Source organism: Chondrus crispus, genomic scaffold, assembly GCF_000350225.1.
Source record: "Chondrus crispus Stackhouse genomic scaffold, scaffold_134, whole genome shotgun sequence".
Taxonomy (NCBI): Eukaryota; Rhodophyta; class Florideophyceae; order Gigartinales; family Gigartinaceae; genus Chondrus; species Chondrus crispus.
The window spans coordinates 80,548-99,757 of NW_005179000.1; the positions used below are offsets into that span (position 1 = coordinate 80,548).

The 19,210-nt window shown below is 50.2% G+C and overlaps 7 protein-coding genes; 2 read left to right on the top strand and 5 right to left on the bottom strand.

Annotated features, from left to right (window-relative positions):
• Nucleotides 1-2,397: 2,397 nt before the first annotated feature.
• Nucleotides 2,398-2,631, top strand: CHC_T00002297001 (hypothetical protein). Its single transcript, XM_005713316.1, has one exon. The coding sequence runs from the start codon at nucleotides 2,398-2,400 to the stop codon at nucleotides 2,629-2,631; it is 234 nt and encodes a 77-aa protein (XP_005713373.1).
• Nucleotides 2,632-2,639: 8 nt separating this feature from the next.
• On the top strand, nucleotides 2,640-3,642 carry CHC_T00002298001 (hypothetical protein). XM_005713317.1 is given in 2 exon segments: nucleotides 2,640-3,596; nucleotides 3,597-3,642. 1 exon segment carries the CDS (start codon nucleotides 2,640-2,642, stop codon nucleotides 3,594-3,596), a length of 957 nt encoding a protein of 318 aa, XP_005713374.1. The 3' UTR covers nucleotides 3,597-3,642.
• Nucleotides 3,643-3,754: 112 nt separating this feature from the next.
• CHC_T00002299001 (hypothetical protein) lies at nucleotides 3,755-4,057 on the bottom strand. Its single transcript, XM_005713318.1, has one exon. The coding sequence runs from the start codon at nucleotides 4,055-4,057 to the stop codon at nucleotides 3,755-3,757; it is 303 nt and encodes a 100-aa protein (XP_005713375.1).
• Nucleotides 4,058-4,203: 146 nt separating this feature from the next.
• On the bottom strand, nucleotides 4,204-6,528 carry CHC_T00008754001 (putative glycosyl transferase). Its single transcript, XM_005713319.1, has one exon. The coding sequence runs from the start codon at nucleotides 6,526-6,528 to the stop codon at nucleotides 4,204-4,206; it is 2,325 nt and encodes a 774-aa protein (XP_005713376.1).
• Nucleotides 6,529-7,608: 1,080 nt separating this feature from the next.
• CHC_T00002300001 (hypothetical protein) lies at nucleotides 7,609-9,732 on the bottom strand. XM_005713320.1 is given in 5 exon segments: nucleotides 7,609-7,693; nucleotides 7,694-7,835; nucleotides 7,927-9,294; nucleotides 9,406-9,650; nucleotides 9,651-9,732. The coding sequence occupies 3 exon segments, from the start codon at nucleotides 9,648-9,650 to the stop codon at nucleotides 7,694-7,696; spliced, it is 1,755 nt and encodes a 584-aa protein (XP_005713377.1). The 5' UTR covers nucleotides 9,651-9,732; the 3' UTR covers nucleotides 7,609-7,693.
• A 5,332-nt stretch (nucleotides 9,733-15,064) lies between these two features.
• CHC_T00009299001 (Serine/threonine protein kinase) lies at nucleotides 15,065-16,371 on the bottom strand. XM_005713321.1 is given in 2 exon segments: nucleotides 15,065-15,099; nucleotides 15,100-16,371. The coding sequence occupies 1 exon segment, from the start codon at nucleotides 16,369-16,371 to the stop codon at nucleotides 15,100-15,102; it is 1,272 nt and encodes a 423-aa protein (XP_005713378.1). The 3' UTR covers nucleotides 15,065-15,099.
• A 1,284-nt stretch (nucleotides 16,372-17,655) lies between these two features.
• On the bottom strand, nucleotides 17,656-18,999 carry CHC_T00002301001 (hypothetical protein). XM_005713322.1 is given in 2 exon segments: nucleotides 17,656-18,306; nucleotides 18,307-18,999. The coding sequence occupies 1 exon segment, from the start codon at nucleotides 18,997-18,999 to the stop codon at nucleotides 18,307-18,309; it is 693 nt and encodes a 230-aa protein (XP_005713379.1). The 3' UTR covers nucleotides 17,656-18,306.
• Nucleotides 19,000-19,210: the final 211 nt, after the last annotated feature.

The window sequence follows — 19,210 nt, forward strand, 5'->3', positions numbered from 1 at the left end:
CAAATTCTTTTTTTGGGACTCCCTGCCCCTTGGGGTATTGTAGTCCAAACACCGCCCGGGGGGGGGGGGGGGGGGGGGTCGCGATATAGTGCCATATTTGTTAGTGCCAGCTCCGATATAGTGCTACCCTTCCGCGGGTGGCACGAATTTTGAGCCAAAAACGAAGGGTCTCCAGGGAGGCAGTTGGATGGATATGTGTACTGCTCGAGAGCCGCTGCCGCCGCGGAAAGATATTATGCAGTTGCCAACTCGAATAGAGACTATGGCGGAAAAAGGCAGGGTCGATGATGCAATTGGACATCTGCAAAAGTGTAGGCTGGCATTTATGGCTGCGAAAAAGGAGGAAGTCAATGCAACGGCTCGGCAGCTACTAATAACAGAAATGCTTGATTAGAGTCTGTAGTGAAGATACAAAGCATGAGTGATGGCGTCCTGCGAGCGGTCTTTCTGAGCAGTGATGCGCAAGGAAGTGGCTGTAAAAAAGCCGTAAATCTCATTATCTAACAGTGCCTGGTTTGATATAGTGCCGTTTTCGGCCCACTGACACAGGGTAGCACTATATCGCGACCCCCCCTGTACTGTATACAGAGCTGTATGGTGGAAACAACTGGCCTGGCTGTCAGAGCCCGACATGTACTGTAATGTCTCAAATTTTACCACCTGGCAAGGCAGCTCTTTCTTTTCTCAAGAAAAGAAAGGCAGCCAGGTGGTAAGAAAAGAAAGGCAGCCAGCCAGATGGTAAAATTTGCTGAGATCAGCAAAGGTATGCGGTACTACTGTACCCTGTACCGTACAGCTACAATATTTCTCTCAAGACGAAACTCCTATTGCGTTGCGGACGCAGAACACTACTGCATGTATTTCTCTCGCCAACAACGAAGGCTTTACTCTATACTACTGAAGATATTCGTAGTTTTACGATGGTTGAATGGTCAGTGGGACATCAGCTAAACAGGATCCAACACGCTACAGTAGAACAGGACGAATCAAACATTAAAAAAGGAAAAACAAATGAAAGAGAAAAGACATGATAAAAAAGGAGACACGACACGAGGGCGGCAGTGCCGGGGATGGGTGGGAGAGAAATAGACATGGGGAGGAGAGGAGGCGGCATAAATTTTTTAGGACAGCTCGACTCTACCCTTCTCGATTGCAGCAACCAGTTCCGAGATCTCCTTTTTGGCGAATGTAAGTGCGAACGATTCATACGGCACATGTCAACGTTTCAAGTAATGCTGCCTCTAGGACCGGTGATAGTAACCAACGCAAGTGCTGGGAACTCTCCTTAAATTCAATCGCTGTTACAAGAACCAATCGAAAAGTCTACGAGTTTACCAAATTCAATCGCTGTTACAAGAACCAATCGAAAAGTCTACGAGTTTACCAAAGATAAAGGCCCGCGAAATTGGCAATCTATTTTCGTACGCGTTGTGAAAGCCCTCCACAGGGACACGACCTGTGGTTGCCCTCATGTACGTCCGGCTGCGAAGCACATGTTGCACAAGTTTGGTTTCTATGTTTTGCTTCTGTGAGAAGAAAAACGGAGTAGACTATCTCAACAGATGTATGTCAAACTTGCTGTGAGTAGGGATGTGTATAGAGGGGACGACAAGAGGTCTCGACCCACGAAAAAGTAATCGCTTGTCTCACGATGCACTACCTGCACACCGGTAGATGACTAACCGCCTCGAATGGTTGCCAGTCCAGAGTGAGGTTTAATTGATACCACCGGACGTCGATGATGCAACAGCCTCCCCTCAATGGATGGATTAATCGTTATTTGGCATTTGCACATTATAAACGGTTTGAAGACAGCAAGGATACAGTATTATGCCTCACAGAGAAATTAATGCTGCGAGTAACTTTAAACGATGCATCGGGTTTTCCATAGCCAAAGAAAGGAATGAGGTTCGGTACTGTTCGAGCTACCCTTCGAAGGGTAGTGAAGTCCGCATCAACCTTGGCGAGATGGCGAACGTCATCGTGCTGTATTCCTGGAGGCATGCTTTTTTCGTTTCTTGAGGTTTCACGCCTGCGGCCTGGCCGTTCGCTATAATTGGCTGGAAGTGGAGCACTTTATCGACGTTCCACAGCCGTACATGCAGCGTGACGACTTCAGCCGCGAGAACAATTGGAGGCGTGACGAGTCCAAAAGACTCGTCTGAAATTAAGGGAGCAGTACCCTTTAGCCTGAGAGTATGATCGGGCTTCATTAGATCCATTCATCCCTACAACGGAGCCAAGGCCGAGAACGTGTTCCCGCAGGATTGGCAGGCCCGGTACTCCATCTTCATGATGGCTCACTTGCCTCAAGGCACGAGTTCTAAACGTAATCATGGCCTCACCTTTCCTTTTCTACTGTGCTCTTAGAGTTGCCGATGAGGCCGTGCAACACTAATGCTTTGCTTTACGATACACTCTTCACACTTTACACTTCGAAAGTTGTTTCTATTGGCGCCACTAGGTACGAGATTGCTCTCAAACTATTTCACCAGTTTCCAGCCCATCACGACAGCGCATGCCGCACCCTTCACCCTCCCACATAAGGCACCCAAGCAACACCCCAAACCCAGCATATCAGCACACCAAACTCTCTCGGCAACCACTACACCGCAAGAATCATCGCTATGACCTCGAAAATGGCACCTGCAGCGAATCCTGCGTCACCGCCAGGCGCGCCTCCAAATCGCAAGAACCCCTTCCAGGACCCGGAAGCAATGGCCGCCATGGGTCTGGAGCGCACCAAAAATAAGACTGGCTTCATGTACCTCCGAATCGGGGAGTCCGCAACGCACTGGCTCAACAGTCTCCCCCATTCCTCCAGCCCACTCCTCGACTTGGGCGCCGCGTATGGCGTCCACACGCTTCACGCGATGAAGGCGGGGCGAGACGTCATCGCTGTCGATATGGAACAAGCGCACATAGACGACCTTCGCGTACGTGCAGATGATTATGCCAAGTCTGTGGTCGTGCAGGATAACACGGGGCCTGGCAAGCTCGTCAGAGCAACGGTCGCTACTTTGCCTGATCCTTCCGTCTGTGCCGAGGAATCTGTGGCTGGCGTCTTACTGTCTGAGGTGATACATTTCATGAGGCCCGGACAGCCCCAAGTCGTGTTCAGCGATATCTTCCGTTGGCTCGAACCCGGTGGTCGTCTTGTCGTCACCACAGCAGCCTCACAGGGTCCAAAGGTCGCAGAATTTGTAAACAAGGCTGGCTTCAAATTGAATGGTGAACGCAATGTGGAAGAGGCTATCGATATGATATCTACCGCATCAGGACCAGAGCTTGTCAAGGCAGCTCCGACATTCCTGGAATTGCCTCAGGACTCCCCGATGAGGAAATTCGTTTGCGGTGTCTTGTACCTCATGAGCACCAAAGAAGTTGAGACGATGGCGAAAGAAGCCGGGTTCAAAGTCGAGAGATGCCGTTACGTAACCACGGGAAAGTACCCTGACAAAACGATTAAAGGTGAAACAGTCCTGTTGGTTGCGAAAAAACCCGACCCTGCAAAGCGGGATAGGAATATCAGGACTGCTGCCGCTGTTGCTGTGGCCGCCGCAAGCTCACTAGCAGTGTATCATCTCGCCCGGTAGCTGCTGCCTCCATAATCGAATAAAAGAATTATTACACAAGTAAAAAGCACGTCACGTTCCGGGCCGGTGAGTGCGTGCAACCTGTCGGGAGCAGCTACGGCCTCAATCTACCACCAACGGATTGAAGGTCAACTGCTGTCAAACTATCTGCTATTTTGCTATGAAAACTGTTCGTATCCACCGAGAGTATTAACTCGGTAACACTCCTGCTTTGATGAGAGTATGCACTTCCGCGGTGTCCACAAATTTACGTTCCAGTTCCTTCCAGAAGGCATACATGACGAGAAACTTGTCGATTTTGAGAGCCCCTGCTGAGTCCGCCAAACTGGCTTGAGCACAATCACTTCAGTTGCGACGACAGCTCGTTGCAGCTGTAAATGTTGAATTAGGTTGACCCAACTCATCGCATGTGCAGGTAAGCCATGGGTCCAGCACCGATATGGCCAGTAAACGTACCTCATAAACGGTTGGTTCTCTTCAATTCACCGGAACGAATCTCGTTGAAAGCGAAAACAGTAGTACGAAAACGAGCAATTTGCATGCTGGTAGACATGGCCGCTACCAGAGCTCGAAAGCATGTATCCCTTTTCTGCCCAAAAGCTTGTGTTTAAGTCGCAAGTTCCTTCCCGATGGCCATCATCGCTGCGTCCAGCCCCGCTTCCACGTCAGCACCCTCTATACGAGCTGAACGCATAGCAGCAAGTGAATCATCCTTTGAATCGGATGCAGCAGACTCCTCTTCTTCCGAATCCTTTTCCGGTGCCATACCACCGTCAGTGGTACCAAACCCCGCTAGCGACGGAGCACGCTGTTCGTTATCGCTCACAGCCCTCTTGACAAGTATCTCGTCACAAGTTTTTCCATCTGACTTCAAGAACCAGTGTCCGTTCTCTGCGGCTCGTTTCTTCTTTTTGTCAATTCCAATCAAGAAGTTGTTGTTCACCACGATCGGACTTCGGGATCTTGCAGATGTATAATGCTTCTCCTTGGTGTCGTACCATCGTCCGTCGACAAATAGCTCGGTATCTAAAGCTCGGAAAACGACAGGGTTCCGACTCTTGAACTGTTCGTCGAAGAATATCAACTTTGTCAGGATTGACTGATCGTTTTCCATGTATCTGCGAACCCGAGACGTATGCCCTTCCATCTTACTGCTTCTATATGCTTTCTCGAAGCGATGGGATACCTCGCGCCAAACCCTGCGCGTCGCAAGTGTTGGATTCAAATACAAAAAGTTACCCCCAATCTCATGTCTGGTGTCAAGCGTCCCAACTACGTCCACTTCGTCCCCACTATGAATTAACCGCTGCACGAACGGCACCGGATCTCGTAACCAAATTTGATCTGTCTCAAATGCAAAAACCCCAATGCCCCGTTCTAGTATAGCTCGAATGAGCTGCGTGCGTTCCAGCATGAGCAACCAGTATCCAGGGGAACCATATGACGTCCCAGCTCGCGCTTGACCGCCTCTGAACTCGGTCATGCGCACAGTCTGTGAGTTGCTGACGTCTCGAAGTGCGTTGTACGCCGTGTCATCAGTTGTTATCCATACTACCCCTGGCGGACGAATTTGAGCTGCGTCAACATTGCATATCCAGCTGCGTGCCGTTTCAACAAAGGCTGTGTTTACGACTGTCAATGATACTGAGCCACCTTGCCGACGCCCAAGCTCGACGATTTTCTCCAAGTTCGCTGCGCTAATTTGCTCCTTCTTCTCGACCTTCTTCCCATCAAAATTGAATCGAGATAACGGCGGCAAAGCCGAGACCCTGCCGACAGGCGGCAAGGGCTCCGGTCGATGTCGCCTTGGATACACGGTGAAGAGGTTGTACTCTGCACAAAAACGTGAGAACCAAAGCGTCCAGTGCGCACGAGCCGTGCCTCTGTATTGACCCCACGCGGAATCTTTCTTATCCTTGGCACCGACAACCGTTGGCCACAAAAACCATTCAGCCCGATGCGCAGCAAACCAGCGTTGGAAGGCGCGCCAAACTTCTGAGTCGACAGGAGAAAACGCAGCAACGAAGGGCAAATTGTGGTACAAGAAGACCTCGTCGCCAGCTTCGCCCTCACCCACGAATGCAGAGGTGTAACTGCCCGTGCTGCGGCCCAGAACAGATTCTCGGCGACGGATTAAAACGGGCTCAAGTGTGAAGCCAGCAATGTCGGCTGCTGAGCTCATGTATCTGCGGCGGACGCTCTTTAAGTAACGGTAAAACTGCGGGACAAAAGGCAGAGCCCGGGACGCATCGACGATGAGAACCTTCTCCGTGTCACCCCGACTAGGAGACCAACTGGAGACGCCGAGTTCGAACAGACCACCAGTAGTAGCATTATGCAAGGTCTTGTCGCCATGTGGCCAGACGACGTCTTGGCATTGTAGGTATCTCGCCTCGTAGGTGGTAGAATTCGGTTCTGGCGCAAGAACAAGCGAGAGAGACACTGGTTCATTGTCGTAATGTGCTTCAACGAGTGAAGTTATCAACAAAGACAAGGCGCGAGATGAATATAGTTTGGAATCAGGTGGGACATCGAGGGTTGAGGGGGCCGAGAAGGCTGGATTCGGTGGAGGGGGCAGGCCCGTGAAAGCGGGGATAACAAGAACAAGGCGAAAAGGTCTGTCGCCGGAGAGAGGATTGGTTTTTGATGCGAGGGATGGGTGCTCGAAGCCCGGAGCGAGAGGATGGTGACTGTCTTGTGAGGCGAAATGGGCGGAACGACGGATATGCGGGAAGGAGAAGGTGGCAAAAAGGATTAGTACGAGTACAATGCATACACCGCGGGCTATTGGTGAGGTGGCACGTGAGCGCGGGGCCGATTTTGTCGAAGAAGTAGTTGGGAGCGTCAAGGATGAAGATAGGCGCCAGACATTGCGCGAAATATTGCGAAGATGTCTGGAGATGCGAACGACAGCGGTGGTGGGCTTGGGCATGGCGAGCGAGCCTGGAGATTAAGATGGCTTATTGCATCGGATAAGGAGGAGGAGAGAAAGGTGGGGTGGCGACGATGGGGAGAGGGAGGGGTCAACGAGAAATGCGAATGCCGCGGAAGGCCGGAGTGGGGTGGTGCGGTAGAACCCTAATTTTGCCAGTGTGGGCGGGGCACAAAAATAAAAAACTATCACTGCCCCACTTCGCAATTGTACTGTTCGTATGAAGGCAGTGCACCTCCCTACTGTACTGCACATGGGCAGTGCTGGCACAATTCTCGGATATGCCCATTCGAGCTGGTGGATTTGTTGACCAAACTTTGCGGAAAGGACAGCATTGTTGTGCAACTCCGCTGGAACAGGAAAGGACGGCGGGGCATGCTGTGTATCACCATTAGTGTAGCATGTGTGCAAGCCGCCCCGTTCCCATGATGTGCTTGGGGAACAATCACATATGCAATCCTCTACTAGTGTCTATCGGACTGGGGCTTGTCGTCACACAGGACAGCTCTTTTTTTTGCAAAAATACATAAATTAAATTGAACATTCAAAAAGCTACCTTGAGCACTATTTCCTTAACATGCTTGTTTTCGGCAATAGCAAGCATCTTGCAGAACACCGGGATAGCAGCTTTGAATACGCAGAAAGCTTAAGATATACTGCAGATTGAGTACCAAGTTGCCTTTTTAAACTGGCGTTTTTGGTTTCGAAGGTATCTAAAAACAACCAGGAAGAACAAGCAATTCTCACAAAGGTCTTTCTGGCCCCAAATCCGAAGTCAAGCACGGTGGCGCGAGTATCTTTTTCTTTCTTGTCAAGGAAGCGCAAGTCAAGAAAATAACAGGTCGAATAGTGTCCTCATATGAGAACAACGGTCCGATAGATACTGTACAAGGATTGGCGCACCGTACGCACCGCATGGGCCACTACCGCCTAGGTTGCCTCAGCGTGCATCCCTTGCTGTTGTCACAATGCGCCTGGTTGTACCTTTTTGAAGCGGACCCAACTGGGCACCCGACGCTCCAGTCAACGCCTGAGACCCTCTCTAACTTTGTGCACCCTGTACCCCTTCTCCTTCATTTGTAACGCGAGGGTTGCCCTTCGGCGCGATTGTGTTTACCGGGCAGTCGGCACCAGCAAGTTTGCATAATTTGAAAGCCTCTATTAACTACAACAGGAAAACGGCCGCTACAGCCGCAGCAAATCCCCACAAAGCCGCGACCCGTAAGACAGCCGATTCTCCCGCAAAGGCAGCCACTTCTCCCGTATACAGTGTGTCGATCAATTGCGGGATCACACAAAACAAGTTTCTGTACAAAAGACGTCACAAAACAAGGTCAGTTAGCACTTCGCTTAATATCCGCGTTGAAATAGTTGAATCCCCTGGATTCGAAAACTTACAATACACCCAGGTTGCTCGCCAAATTTTCGGGAAATCTCTGGACAACGATCGCCACTGGAATCGTTTGTGTCACGATAAAAGGTACAGCTCCGAGCGCGATCACGCTTCCAGCAACCATCACATTTTTCGTGTAGGCGCATGCGTACAAAATGCTCGAAAAAGCAAAGAAAGATGCTCCGAAAACAACGCGTTCACCGATCGCCCCAACCCATCTGATAATATTGGGGTAGTACGCGCTGAAGATAAGCGCCAAAACAGCTTTGGCGGCGTTTGCAATCGAAAAATAGCTGACCCCGCTCTGATACCGTAGGGCCTCTGGCGTGCCGGCCTCAGCAGTGGGATCCCCACCGAGGACATTCACGCCTAACCACTGGCTGTAGAACGGCAGAGATGCAAACCAGACGAACCATGCCAGCCCATAAACTACGCCCACCTTGATTAGTGGTCTCGGAAACATCATGATAGCCTCCTTCACAGTGCCTACGAGCTCGCCCCATACAGGACCTCCTGCAGCTGTTTGCACAGGTTCTTCATCTCTAATTACACTTTCTTCTATTGTCGGAGCCCTCTCCTCACTTACGCTGGACGCCAGCCGATTCTCTACGTTCTCGTCGTCATCTTCTTCGTCGCCTGTGCCCGGCGCGCTTTCAGATTTACTCTCATCTACAAACTCACCATCCTTTCGGGTTTCTTCCTCGATCGCGCTCTCCTCTTCGAGGAGTTCTTTCGACTTCTCGTCCTCGAGATCTGGGCTCGACCGTATATTGTTAAGCTCAATATCAATTTGGACCCCAGTCGAAGAGGTCTCAGGCATAGCTCCCGTGGTCGCAATAATTGCGTCCTTAGGGCGCAGTGGCTCCTCATGGCACATGAAAAGCGAGACTGAGCATGTAATAACTAGAATGACGCTGGCAACAGAAAAAATCCTCGCAACGTGAGTCACAGGATCCCTCCATGTGTAAATGTACGCGCCAGCGCAAAGCTCTGCAAGAGAAGCAACCACGGCAGCGGCACTCTGAACAGAATGCTGTTCCTCTGGCGGCAAGAGATCTCCCATGAGCGCACGGCTCGGGAACATGATGGCATTTGTGGAGAAGTCGAGTACTCCAAACGCAAAAAAAGCTATCCATCTAGCGGCGGGTAGAAACCCGAATGCAATAGTGGTCGCATTCGCAAAGACGTTCATGCCGAAAATGCAGGCGATCATACCACCCAAAATAAAAGGCCGACGACGACCAAAAGACCATGTGCATCTGTCCGACAGAACCCCAACCACAGGAGCGACAATGAGCCCGCTGAGAGGCCCCATGATCCATACGAGATGAGATAGAAATGGTCCGGCTTTCAAAGTGTGCTGAAAATATGGACTTTTAAAGGAGCATCGCCACAAGAGCCTCGTTAGTTCACGTCAATTATGTGGAACATCTCAATTTGTCGGAAAGAAGTAAAACGCGCATGGTGCGTGAGATGCTACTTACGTCGCAACAGCGAATTTGGAGAGCCATGTGAATGCAAGTCCAAAGTCCGCAAGAACCATCAAATACAATCTTCTCTTCGAAGTAGGATTCCGGGTACTGGAAAACGGAGATGCGGGGGCTTCATCATCTGTACTGAGCTCCTCAGGAGGAATAAATCTTGATTGTACGTGTAGTCCATCTTCGACGTCGATTCTAGTGTTGGCCCCAGCCGCCTCCTCTGCGACTGCATCATCATTCACTGCCATCACTTGGCAAGAGTCTGCATTCTGCCAGAGAGACCGCCCGCAAGATTGGGGATTCCGAAGACTCTAGAGCGACGACACAACAGAAGTGCGAGGGTGTGAGAAAGTGGGGAGTGGGACGTGAACGTGAAGAAAGAAATTGATTATGCTGGTGCCAGCACTACGGATTAAAGCAATGGTGCATATCTACATTGTGTACAAAATATATTTTGCCCAATCACAGGGCTGGAACGAACACACGATGTGCTTGGTGTTCGCTTGGTGTGTCCCCCGCAAAATTTTACTAAACCCCGGATACTAAATGCATACCAAAGACGCAGCAACCTGGCTACATCCACGTATACAACTCTCAGACAAATGCGCATTCTACCAAATCCTTCTTTTATAGTTCCGCGGCTTCGGCACGGAAGCCCACTTGATAGACGCAGCGTTTTCAACTCTGCCATTGGGGGAAACAGAGCCAAGCCGCAACTGAAAATCCTATTTCCTCGTTTGAGCATTTGAAGCTTGCTGCACGGAAGCAAAAACTGACCGAAGACCAAACAAGTCCCTAAACCTTTGATATCATTGTCGCGACCGTGTCATCTGCTAAAACGGTGTTACAACCTTTTCCCTTCCCGTCAAATTGCAAATCGCCGATGTGTTTCCTGTCCTTTACTCGCATTTCACCCACGTCTTGTGTAGCATATAAAGGTGCCGGCGTGAAAGGATCGACATGAATATCGACATTCTGCTGCAATCTGTTCAACCATCCACCTTCCCGTAAACCTGGGCTTTTCTCCTCATTGATATACCTAATGGGTACTCGCACACGTGAAAGCCGTTCTTCAGGGCAGTAGACAAAGGTGATCGTCCTCACAACGTCCGTGAGCGGGTTGAGCATCATGTTGTGTGCCTTCACTCGAATGGAATCAAATTGAGGCTGCTCAGCATCTCTGCCCTCTTCCGTGACGATTCGAAGCTTGTATAAAGGTCCCGCCCATTTATTCCTCCCTTTTTCTTGATAACCAAACAAACCACCCCGAAAGTCCTCCTGCAGTGGTCGAACTGGGACACTAATAAGAAGATCTGGTACATCACCTCTGCCTTGCACCCAGCTCGGAATCCTGTGCCGGGAATGGTAAAAGCGAACGCATGCACATTAGTTTCAATTAGTACTTGTAAGCCGATGGTATCTTCACAAATCATCTACTCCCATTTGCGATCAACTCATCTCCGTCAAAGTGTCCACTTACCATTTTCCCTCGCGCCTCAAGGACTTCTTTTCGCGTTTATGTCCTTCACGAATTACAGCCTTTATCTCTCTGTGAAAGAGGATAGGCTTGGCTTCCGCAGGGGACCCGCATGAACTGTTTTCAGTCTGTTTTGGGTCTCCCGCGGTGGACGGGGTCTCCCGTGGTGTAGCTGACAGACTTCGCGCGATCGCAATGCCCACAGCCGGTTGTCTGGCAGGGATGATCGCTCCCCATCGCAACGCAGCTTTCAGTGCTCCGACCATGTTTGGGGCATCGAGCGCGTAACCACTCAACAGCTTATCCGTCGAGAAGCCTGTCGCTTTTGGTGAGAACAGACGCTCTGCATCGAACAACGATGAAGCGCAGGCGCTCACATGTTGAAAAAGATTTAATTAAATTTTTTCAAGCAAGATCAAATCTCGAAATTGTTCGTGGAACGCTTGTTTTGTTTTTTTACAGTACCTCATCGCCAGTAGACACCAAATTCCCAATATGTACGAGCATACCGTGCAACCAAATTCAGGCAGAAGATACTTGTATGATTACTGTACCCAAGGGTGCTGCAATGCACTACAGGTACTAGCATTTTTGATGCTTGATGATTGATGCTTCAGGACTTCTCTACCGGGCACGCGGTGTATCGTGAATCCAAGTTTTCGCCGGGAAGAACAGCACTACTTGCTGAAAGACTACAATGCATCTCCAAAATTTTGATAAAAGCAACATCGGTCACCAGTCTTATCTCTCACATTTCTTTTCACCCCTCCAACTCTCCAATGTGCAATCGTCTAAAGCTTTCGAACTCATTTAAACATAATCCTCTCGTTGTTCTACTAAATGTTAAGGATGAAATCATAGTAATGCAAATACCGTAGATAGATTCACTTATTTCGTGTGCAAGAAAATTCAGAGGGGGTGGGGTCTGAAATACCCGGAAGAACAACACCATCCATATAAATATCTTCATCTAATAAAGGGCTTTTCCACTGCTTCCAGCTGGTAGAATAAACAGTGTCCGTGACCCTGAGAACTGTTGCAATCGGCTGAAAAGAACTGGTTTAGCATCACGATGCTCATCGTCTTCTGTACGATTTTTGTCGGTGCGAGCTATGCTGTTGCAGCTCCAACTGCCCGGTTTCTTGAATTAAATGGGTTTGAGGATAATTCCACGAATGAAAAGCAGTTCACCGCAAACGACTTTGCAGGCACCTACTCTCGGTTTATGGAACTGTCAAGGTCTGGACATCTATGTCCAAAGTCGTTAGAGCTCCTGTCTAATGGTGTGCTCAAGAGCGATGGCTCTGTCCAGATTCAACATGTGGATGCAAAGCTCAACAACAAAAGATGTATCTCCGATGGAAGTTTATCTTTCCATTTCGGGCGAAGGCTTGAGAAATCATTCATTGAAAATCAGCTCAAGTTGCCGAGGGAGTCAAATGGAATTGAAGCAGTTATTCGCAACATTGTATTCCAACTGAAGAACTTTTACTATGCAGTAGAAACACAACACATCGAGTGCGGTGGTGCTTCTCTTTTTTCTGGGACAGTCCTTCTTTTCACCTCGGATAGTGAGGTCTTCGGTAGGGCCTTGCAGATACCTTGGTCCGGACATCCCCGAATTGCCTTCTTACGTGACAGACAGAAGTCATGTGCCTTTAACGGAACGTGGTTACCGCAGAGGGAAGGGCCTATTCCTATCAAGTCACCGGCCCCGGTATCATTGGAGAGCTCACCTTCATCGATGGAAAATGAAGACACGACGGCTGTTCCAACAGAGAAACCAGATTTCATCTCCTCCCCTGCTCCACCTGAAAGCGATGTGTCAGAGGCAAATCCTACAGTCACCACAGTTCCCCCAAGTTCGTCAGCTGCAATTTCGTCTACATCTGCAGTGAAAACATCAGCCACAGCGCCTAGTTCCTCGACGAAAAAAAGACCACCTCCACCACGCAGAAAGGTACCTGCTTCCTCAGGCTCAAGAGGCCCTCCTCCAACCAGCACAATTCCATTTACTACCACTTCGAAAACCACTTCGTCAGGTACTGCGACCGTCACCACGCCATCATCTTCACTTTCCAGTGATTCGATGACATCGGCCACTACTATCTCAGGAACCACAACTACAGTCACGAGTACAGCAGGAATGACGACGTCAGCAATAGCGACTTCGAGCACAGGTGCAGCAAAAAAAGAACCCTCTGCCACTTTTCCTACGTCTACAACTACACAAGATGTCACTACTACAGTGCCAGAATCGTCTGCTTCCACAGCAGGTACTGCCACAGAGGCTACTCCTACTTCTAGTGCTACTACTTCGACCATGGGTACCCCGACTTCTACTGCAGGAACATCTGCAAGTACCGTTTTTGCACCTTCCGCAACTACAAAGTCCCCAGTCACTACAATTGCCACGATGACTACAGGTGTGGGGCCGACATTCTCAACAATAATCGTAACCACCTTGCCCACTGGAACTCCAGTCACAACAGCGTCATCGGCAACTAATTCACCTGCATCAGTATCATCAACTAGGCCTACGGTTTCTTCTACTGTTACGAATGCACCCGTCACCCCACAACCAGAGGCAACTGGTCTGAATGTGACCGATTCAAATAACCCGGATCCTCCAGTGGCCCCAGGGACCGATAACTCTTTCCAAACTTCATCGCCGGTCACAGCCTCGACCGTTGCGGCTAGTGTGACTTCACCTAAGTCTCTTCCACCTACGACCTCGAGAACGATTTCGCCGACGGTGACACCGACGACACCAGTCACTACGCCAACTGGCGGCTCCAGTACGACTGCTGGTATATTTTCATCTCCAAAGCCTTCGATTCCTGCTGGGCCTGGGGAACAAGTGAACGCATCTGTTGAACATGGCTCGCCTATTTCCACGAAGGGGCCTATCCTTTTTGGAGACAAGGAAATCCCCTCACCAAGTGATTTGCTCGAAGAATCGCCAATGCCATCGCTCTCACCGGGTGGTAATGAAACTATTCCGATGCCCAGCACTGACGCTCCTGTATCGCCCCTTCCTTCAAAGTCAATAGAACCTTCACCTCCTCCGCGTCAAAATAGCGGCGCATCTGATGAAAGTAGTGATGGGTCAACCTGTTTCCCTGCCCATGTTTTGGTGAAACTGTCAACGGGACAAAAGATAAGAATGGACAACATCGACACTGGGGATGTCGTCTTCGTCGGAGAAGGGCAGACCTCTAAGGTTGTGGGATTCACTCATTCGGACCGCCACGCTATTTCAAAGTTTGTCAGATTCACCACTGACTCTGGGAAGGTTCTTGAAGTCACTTCGACACATTTTGTCTATACTCAAAGAGGGTTGGCACAGGCAGGGAAAGTTACAAAATCTGACTTTTTGCAGCTGGAGGAAGGTAGAATGACGAAAGTCATTACGATTGACAGCGTCCTTGCGAGAGGGTTGTTCAATCCTCACACAGTTTCCGGTGACATTGTCGTGAATGACTTCGTGACAAGTACGTATACAACCGCCGTGGACCCCAGTATTGCCCATGCACTCCTTGCCCCGATTCGTGTGCTTGAAGGTCTTGGAACAAAAACTTCTATTGTGACCATGCTCTCCGGAAACCCATGGATTGTGTGTATGGCTCGCAGGTTCTTCAGTGGAGATCTTTCGTGAAGGTGATATATCTAGTTAGCTTTGCCTTTTTGGTTGGGACAAATTGTCGCTTATCTTGCGACAGCATGGCCACGAAAATTAGAAGACTACTTTCTGCGATACGCCCCTAAAGAATAAACTACGAGGAGTGTTCGCAATCCACCAGCGATGCTTAGGATCCTTTAATTCTTCATGTCACGTTTGTACTCGCGATGGAGTAAAACATTCATGCACTCTCAAACCCATCATTGACGATAATAGCCAGATTTTCGACTGGCGATGAGTTTCTATCGATTGTAGGCGCCTGTCCATCTGTACCCCAGTCTCGAGTTGGAACTGATTTAGCGTTCGTACACGTCGGCTGGCTCCGGATGACTTCGCCTACAATCCACGCGGAAACAGAGCAGTTCGGTAGTCAAACTCTACGAATTCCCGAAGTTCCAATATGAGGAATGGGCTTCGCAAGAGGCGTGTTCTCAATAAGTGCAATACCGAAGTGTGTTAATTAGAAACAGAGTTAAAGACAACAATACCAGGATGAATCCATGCATGTGTGAACACCGAAACGTTTTATCGTGTTATATTAATTGAAGAAGAATCTAGATATGCGCATACAAGTAACAGACGGGAGTTGACTCTTATCCTCGAGCCATGTCGTGAGATTAGTCGGTTCACGCAGAGTTTCGGCAAGAAACTGGATATCCTCTGCACAATCAATATCTAGTTCTGACAGCTTGGTAACAACATCATCAATTCTCTTTTGCGGCTTGCCTGGAAGTGCGGCCGTGATCAAGTCTTCGAGATCCTTGTCGCCGAACTCTGCGACGACGTCTCTCAGGACTGGGGCCGGTTCAGGTGCAGGGGCTGGTGCGGGGGGTGGAGCAGGATGGGCCATTTCTGCGGAGCGACGATTGCGATCTAGTCTATCTCTGGACCTAGAGCCACTACGGGAATTGACGCGAGGAGCCCTCCGTGACTCGCGGGAAGAATTGGATGAGTTGTTAGAACGTTCCGTCGAACGGCGATTGACATCGTTGTCAGTGCCTTCGTAATCAACGAGAAACCAGGAATGTCCCTTAACATTTTCCAAAGAGTAGCGTTTGTCGGGGTCCTTCTCCAGAAGCTGTGCGATGAGATTCTTTGCATCTGCCGGCATCCAAGAGGGATATTCAACCTTGCAGCGGTTAATTTGTTCATAGAGTTTTGTCATATCTTCATTTTGGAAGGGAAGAGTGCCTGTGAGGAGGAGAAAGAGGATGATTCCGCACGACCATGCATCGATCTTGACGCCAGAGTAGCCCTCCTCTGCACCATTAATAATCTCTGGTGCGCAGTAATACGGGGTTCCACACGCCGTGTACAGCAAGTCACTGCCGCTGACGCCGCCCTTCATTGAAGAAACGCCAAAATCTGTAATCTTCAAGGTCCCGTTTTCATCGACGAGCAAATTTTCAGGCTTGAGGTCACGATGACAGACGCCTCTCCTGTGACAATAATCAACGCCATCAATGAGCTGTTGGAAGTATTTACGGGCAAGTTTTTCATCGAGTTCGCCTCTCCTCTCAATTTGTTCAAAAAGTTCGCCGCCGCGGACCAAGTCCATGACGATGTAAAGCTTTGTCTTCGAAGAGAGGACTTCTCGAAGATTGACAATGTTGTTATGGTTTAGGGCCTTCATGATGGCGATTTCGCGACGGACATTGACGGTGAGCTCATTGGCTTTGATGTCCGACTTGTCGAGAATTTTGATGGCGTATTCGATACCAGTCTCCTGATGTTGGGCGAGCTTAACTTTGCCGAAGGTGCCCTGGCCGAGGGTAGAGGTGACAATGTAAGGACCGACGCGGGACCCCATGTCGATACGTGGAAGCCAAACGGAAGTGAGAAGGAAAGCAGTGGGGGAGAGCAGTGGGATGGGAAGACGTGAGAGACGGGAGGCCGAAAATCGTTGGCGCAGATGCGGTGGGAGCGAGGGAGGGGAAGGGGGTGACGATGTACGGATGAGGATGAAGACAGGTAGCGAAGTGAAATGCAGGCGGTGGGTGAGAAAGCGTTGTGCTAGGAAAGTGAAGTGAAGACCAAGCCAGGGAAAAAACGAAACACGGCTATGACGCTCCATTTTGTCGGTTTGTCTAAAGGCACCGCGGTGCCTCTCTCGGAGCGCCTTGTCGCCTCGCATTGCTGCTGTCTGGTGCACCGCTCCCACCCCTCACTGCCTTTCCTGCTTTGCATTAATATTTCTCACCTTCACTCGACAGCCTGTCTCGTTCCAACCCACTGTCAGTCCCGTTCAGTCGACAATTCCAATGCTTACATGCGCTTACACGGCAGAACCGGGAACAACCCAGCGCCAGCCACGTGTAGTCCACCCATTTGTGCCCCTGGCTTCTCTTCTCTCCTGTTCTGAACGTGCAGTATGTCCGTTCCCTCTCCCAACATGTACACGTGTACACGTCCATGGTGCTTCTCCCGCTCAAGACTGCCACCGTGTCAACCTGTCCACGTGCACACTCAACCTTGAGATCAACTCCAAATCCCTTCCTTGTAAACTGTCTGCATTGCAAACATATCTCTCCTCCCCTCCTTCTCCACCCCACCTTCTCCACCCCACCTTCTCCTACCCGAAACCACAAAATGTCGTCACAAAGACAGACCTCGCGAAAAGCCTTCCTCCCGCATCCGGCCCTCCCGCATCCTCAACACCCTCTCCAAGCCCGCAACCAATGCATCTGCGCAGCAAAGCGCCTCTCACGCCCGCGACCCCCACGTCCGCCTAAAATCACTCGTCCGCGCCCGACCACCCCGCCGCCGGACCCGCGCCAGGACCGATGGGCTGCTGAAAACCTTGGCTTTCTGCACATCGCGACCATAATTGGCGCGCACGGTGTGCGTGGAGAAGCGAAGGCCGTGTCCGAGGGGCACTTTTCCGTCTCCCGCCTCGGCCCGGGCGTCCACTTGCACGACCGATACCTGCTCCTGCCTGGCAGGCGATACCCGCGCCCCGTGCTCATATCCGCAGGAAGGAAGGCTAGCCAGAAGAATACATGGATACTTCGCCTGGAGGGTATCGATTCTAGGGAGGACGTTATACGCTTTAGAGGCGCGAGGCTCTATGTAAAAGAAGGGGACAGGCCCAAGCTTGCGAGAGATGAGTTTATGGTTGCGGATCTAGTTGGATCTCGGGTCCGTTGTGTTGGAGATGATACTGTTATTGGCGTGGTCGATAGCGTCATTACAAAGGATGATCTTTGCACCGCTGCCGGGTCCGGGGCAGCTGCTGCCTCTGTGGCCGCCGATTTGCTTGAGATCGCAATCTTTCCTGTCAAGGAAGACCCCTGCAATGAGTCTGTGGGCTATCCTGACCGTAGTAACACCAGTTTCAAGGGCGACATTCCGGAAAAGGCAAAGCGCGTACTTGTCCCGTTTGTCAAGCAGGTCGTCCCGTTTGTTGATAAAAAGAATAGTATCATTAATATCGACCCGCCGGAGGGACTGCTAGATATCGCTGTTGTTAACAGGAAGGAGAAACCGCGCCCGCCGAGAGGATTACTCATGGCTGCGAAGGAATAACCACGTATGCTACTTCGCAGCGACTTAACTGGGAAAGCGCCCTACTCATGTCTTCTTTCGCGCCCTTCAATTCATGCTTCTTTGCTTGCAGACGATTATGGATGAGGCAATTTGGGCTCCGGTCCCCAGCACTAGGCAAGGAAACAGAGATAAGCGCACATTTGGACTTGCCATCGTGGTGAGTCACAGGATTCCAGCTGAGCGCGTGTCACAGGCGAATCTAGAACACAGTGATAAACGCAAACGATGTATAAAGCAGTGCTAGCGGATACCATACGAGCCAGAATTGGTCTCGCATCGATAAGACAGCGACGAAGATTTTGGTGGCTGTGGTGGTACTCCAGAAGATGCAACCACCACCGAGCACAATGCTGAGTGCCTTGACTTTCAAGGGAATGAAAATAGCGAAGAATGACAAAAGCACCATCGGTAGAAGCGAATACCCTAGAATGCTTGTTGATCTGTACAAATCGATACCGCGCTGCGACATAAGGTTGAACACAAAGTAAACAGCCAAGCAACCTACAATTGCTTGCCCATAAATGACACTGAACTGTACCTTGCGCTGCAGCAGTAGTAAAAATCCCAGTAACAGGCAGAAAAAGACCGGCCCCGTCATGTCGGCCTCGTCAGCAAAGCTGCTGTCGATATGGGAGAAAGGGTTAGCCACTGCACGGGCTTTGGCGATCACGGACGCGACGTTGATTCCAAGTTCCTCGAGCAGTGGAGGCTCATCATCAAAAGTCGTGGTCGACTGTTGCGACGGCATGAAGTAGTGCTCGTTGGTGCTGGAGACGTTGCCGTTCATCCCCGCATTTCGGTTTCCCTGTGGAGGGCCATAGCTTGTTTGATAGAAGCCACCATTGCCTCCGCCACTAGTCATGTTCGCATTCGGGAAGGCAATACCTTCCATTTGAATCCCGAGTTTGGTTTGTTGTGGTGAAATAGAGATGGGACGCGCGTCCACTACTAATACTATCAAGACCCGACGATGAGAAACGAAGGAATGAGGGAGAGTTGCTCGTACACGTGCTACAGAAGGCTTTTCTTGCGCGCTTTATTTATTTGCAAACTTCCCATCATTACACCACTGTAATGATTTACATCATACTTTACTGTAAGCA